The sequence below is a fragment of the Lactuca sativa genome, chromosome 8 (genome assembly GCF_002870075.4).
Source record: "Lactuca sativa cultivar Salinas chromosome 8, Lsat_Salinas_v11, whole genome shotgun sequence".
Classification (NCBI taxonomy): Eukaryota; Viridiplantae; Streptophyta; class Magnoliopsida; order Asterales; family Asteraceae; genus Lactuca; species Lactuca sativa.
The window spans coordinates 38,445,003-38,449,664 of record NC_056630.2 but is presented as its reverse complement, the minus strand read 5'-3'; the positions used below and the strand labels follow the sequence as shown (position 1 = coordinate 38,449,664).

Sequence of the window (4,662 nt, the reverse complement as noted above, 5' to 3'; positions counted from 1 at the left end):
TTTAAGAAATTGAGAATTGAAACGGGAATCGGAACCGCTGTAGGCGGTTCCAACACTTTGGGAATCGGAACCGGAACCGCTTAAGGTAGTTCCGGTTTCAAAACCGGTAGTTCCAAGGCGGTTCCGATTCCGAAAACAGGTACCCGTTTTTTCTACTCATCCTTAGTAAGGAGGGTCGGGTTGATAGTATGTTTATTTAAATAAATTAAAAAATCATGAGTAAATCAAAGACATACGACTACGAGGGACCGACTCAATGGTGAATTGAAGGGATCTTGGCTTCTTGGCCCCCTGACCAAGTAGTCCAACTAAGTATCATTTTTCGAGATATAGGCCAGGTGTATGAAAATTGGGCTTTGGCCCCTCTGCCCAATTGGAAAGACGTGAAGGACTTACGACTGACGAGTGACGACTCAATGGTGAATTGAAGTATCGAACCCCGATCCTCATCTTCCGTTGAAACCGTTCTTCATTGGTTGCTTCTAGTCGTCAGATGCCTCACGGCCTCAGTGCCTCACACCACAATTACCACCGTCCACTGTCAGCTCCGCCACCGCAGGTCACCCTCCGGCCTCCACAGCAGACGCAACACGCCAACACAGCAGGCGGCAGCAGCTAGCAGACTTTCAATCTTCAGTCTTCTCTTCTGTAAGTTCTGTTGTTCCTTCGTGTAATCTTGTTCACGGAAGAAAAATCAGAAAGTCATTAAGTCAAGAAATTAGAATCTCAAACAATGTTATATGTTCCTGACTTCCTTCGTGTAATCTTGTTCAGTCTCCATTTGCTCAATTGCTTCTTGTTTGTCCAAATGAGCTAAGATTGTTGATTTGTTCCTCCAATTGCTTGTTGTTTGTCTTAAATGAGCTGAGATTGTTAATTAATTTGAATTGTTCCTCCATTTTCTTGTTGTTGGAATTTGGGAATCAAGAAATTAGAATCTCAAACAATGTTATATGTTTTCTTTTGCAGAATTAGAATCTACAACTCGATGAAGGAGATGTATGTCAATTTCCCATAAACTTTATTCAGTTTTAATCAACTTATACCCTTTTCATGACATTTTTTTTTCTTGGTTTAACAGGTATGTGGTGTTTGCATCTTGAGAGGATCATGTGATAGGGCCTATTTGATTCTAAAAGACATTGAATTGGGTGCTCGAACTGTAGATATTGTGCGCATTTTGTTAAACTATGCAATTGATCCAGTTATTGATTCAAATAAGAAGACTTTAGGGGCAGAAGTCATTGAAGCATCTGCAAGAAAATTGCTTTTGGAGTTGACTGAACTTAGTGACACAGCCATTTTCTATGAAGTTCAAAAGCCACCTGCAACAGTTGCTCGAAAGGTGCAAAATTTTGATTTTAAAGAACGCGATTCTTCTAGAAATGTTGAAATGAAAAGAGGAGATTGGATGTGTCCCAATTAAGTACTTATATCCAAAAAGAAATTATCATACATATACTAGTAAAATTGTACATTTAAAAAAAGGCAAGTTGCATAAAAACCACAATATTTTGGGCAATTTTGCAGTTAAATTGATGTGTACTTCAATTAATATTTTTGTAGGTGCAATTTCTTGAATTTTTCAAGGAATAAAAAGTGTCGCGAATGTAATGAAGAAGGTCCTTTAAAACCTGGTCTTGATGAAGTTGAAATGAAAAAAGGAGATTGGAACTGTCCTCAGTAAGTTTGTAACTGCTTAAATATATTTTAGTCAAGTAACTCTTACTAAATCTAGATTATAAATGTATAAGTAAGTTACATGTTTGGTCCTTGGATATAGCTGATTTTGCAATTTTGGTCCCAAAAAGTTTTCTCTTGCAATTTTGGTCCTTATTTGAAGTATCCTAACGGTTTGGTTCAATTCCCAAGTCAGATAAAGGTCAATATAGTCATTTTACTTGGGTCGAGGACCAAACTAGTCAGATAAAGGGCAGTATGGAGGAGGACCAAAATTGTTACGATACTCCAAAGTAAGGACCAAAGTTGCATGAGTAGAACTTTTGGGACCAAATTTGTAAAAGCCAGCTATACCCAGGGACCAAAAATGTAATTTAGGTTTTCGATTACTTGAATATTGGTTTATTATTTCTAGTCAACTAAACAATTGTATCTATAGTGACATAAATGCAGGTGCAATTTTATGAATTTTTCAAGAAACATTCGGTGTCTAAAATGCAAAACTGAGGGGCCTAAAAGGGTTGGAATTGATGATGTTGAAATGAAGAAAGGAGACTGGAACTGCCCACAGTATGCCTATTAACATTATTATGCATTTTTTTAATAAAAAAGTAAATACTTTATATGATGAAAATATACTTTTTTTAGGTGTCAATTTACGAATTTTGCAAGCAACACAAAGTGTTTACGTTGCAGAGAGCAACGTCCCAAAAGGCAACTGAATTCTGGAGAGTGGGAGTGTCCTTCGTAAGTCTTTTTCTCAATTGAAAATGTCAAAAGAGTGAAATACCCATTTTGCCCCTGCTCTTGAGGTGTAATTTAATAATTTATTGTTTGATTGAATGTTGGATAGGTGTGATTTCTTTAATTATGCGGGGAATGTTGTGTGTCGAAAGTGTAATGGTGAAAGGCCAAATAATGCAGAAGCCAAGTATGAAGAGCAGATGTGGAAAAAGCCTTCTTAATTTTGTTACTCTGGTAAGTAACCGAATATGGTTGTTTTTTATTTTTGTTATTTTTTGGTCCTTGAGTGTAGCTGGTTTTTTCAAATTTGGTCACAACAAGTCTTCTCTTGCAATTTTGGTCCTTATTTGAGGTTCTTGTAATGTTATTGGTCACATTGCAAGATAAAACGTTTTAGGACAAGAATTGCAAATCAAATATACCTTGGGACCGAAAATGTAATTTACCTTTTAGATTCATTGGGTTTGCAAAGCAACTAGTTTTTGTGGTTCTTTTTTTTACTTTGCTTTCTTATAGTTAATTGGTTGTTGTCGTACATTGAATGGATCTATTGCACAGGCTACAGAGTGCACGAAGGAATAAAGCTTTCAACTTTACACAAACTTCGGTCAAGTCACAAGCGAGTGCCATAACCCATATGAAATGAGATGTAAAAATAGGTTTAGATTGGTGCTTAGTTGGGCCTATTGGGCCTTGAAGCTTGGTTGTTTATGAGCCTGTTTGGGCTAATAGTTTTAGGGTTTGTTTGTTTTTATTTCATTAAGCCTTGTATGGATAAATCATATCTATTAAGAAATGTTGCTGAATGGAAATTTATTTTTTTGATTGCAATCCAACATAAAACAATCCAAAGTCTGATTAAGATGGCAAAAACTGGTGGACTTAGGCCAAAGATTTTGTGGAAAACTTTGAGGATATGGTTGAGTGTTTTAGAGATAGTGTAGCCATAGAGGCCAAAGCAAGTGTTGTCCATATTAGCAAAGCAAATCATCTATCCTAAGGATTTATACCAAGGAGAATTCAACAGACATGTTAGCATAAGTTAAAACTTTGTATGATGTTAGTATAGGGATGTTATGGATGTTATCCGGGTCGGAACCGAACCGATCCGAACCCGAATAACCCAAAAACCGAATACGGGTAATTGCATGAACCGAAAACCGAACCGATTAACCAATAAGGGTGAAACAGGGTTCGTTTCAGGTATTAATCAGTTTTGTTCGGTTATTACCCGAATACATGTAAAAGATGATCAATGACCTAATATAACCGAAAAAACCGAATAAACCGTATTAAGATTTTATAACCCGAATAACCTAAATAATAGAATAACAATGTGGTTTTATATATCAACATAAAACATTCAAAAACTAACATAACACATTAAAAGAATAACGTTTACATAGTAGAATAAAATACTGAGAATTAATTTCTTACTTGAGTTTTTTGAGTTGGAGCCTAATTTTTCATAACTAGACAATATAGAAATTTGTGAATTCTTAGAAACAATAGGAAGGGTTGATTTTTGAAAGTTTGAAAAAGAGGAAGCATCGACAGAAGTGATTTCAAGTTTGGAAATAAATGAGAAGATTGGTCGATTTTGAAATAACGAGAACGACCGAGGGTTTTTTATTTATTTATTTTTTATTGTTATGAACGATGAAGACAGAAGTGTGAATCGCGATTTTGATTTCTGTCGATCTGAAAAAGGGGAGGATAAATGTTTATTCAGGTCGGGTATTTAGAACCGAATAACCCGAAAATCGAATAAACATAATATAGATACCCGAAACCCGAATCGAATTGTTTATTCGGCCCTAATTCGGTTCGGTTCGGGTTTCGGCTCGGTTCGAGTTTTCGGGCCAAATTCTCATCCTTAATGTAGTATATGCTGGCAAAAGTTAGGTCCCTACATCTCAAATTGGAGGAGGAAGTACCAAGTTTTTGGTTTATGAAGCTTGGAGTATATGCAAGTCAATGTGGATATTGTTAAATGTGACTTGAACATCGAAGACATATAAAACATTTGGAATCAAGATGGATCATTTGGCCGAATGCAATGTAGGCATAGAGCTGCGTTAGTGGCTCCTAAATGCGCCCTTTGTGTTCTCTCTTCTTATGTTGTGTATTTATCCATTTTTGATCCTTGCATATAATTTTTGAGCTTAAGAGGGAAAATTTAAGGTACACGTCTTCACTAGAGTTTGATTTAAATGGGCACGATGATACTAATTGATT

At 36.1% G+C, this 4,662-nt stretch overlaps 1 protein-coding gene across 2 annotated transcripts; it reads left to right on the top strand.

The window, feature by feature from the left end:
* Window positions 1-356: 356 nt before the first annotated feature.
* On the top strand, window positions 357-3,270 carry LOC111914310 (uncharacterized). Of its 2 annotated transcripts, none has more exons than XM_023910081.3 (8): window positions 357-648; window positions 970-999; window positions 1,082-1,345; window positions 1,567-1,683; window positions 2,134-2,250; window positions 2,329-2,427; window positions 2,534-2,658; window positions 2,983-3,270. In XM_023910081.3, exons 3-7 carry the CDS (start codon window positions 1,308-1,310, stop codon window positions 2,643-2,645), a joined length of 483 nt encoding a protein of 160 aa, XP_023765849.1. In that variant the 5' UTR covers window positions 357-648; window positions 970-999; window positions 1,082-1,307; the 3' UTR covers window positions 2,646-2,658; window positions 2,983-3,270. The 2 variants fall into 2 exon arrangements, 1 of the variants encoding a protein (XP_023765849.1); XR_002857762.3 differs by having other exon boundaries at window positions 358-648; window positions 2,120-2,250.
* Window positions 3,271-4,662: the final 1,392 nt, after the last annotated feature.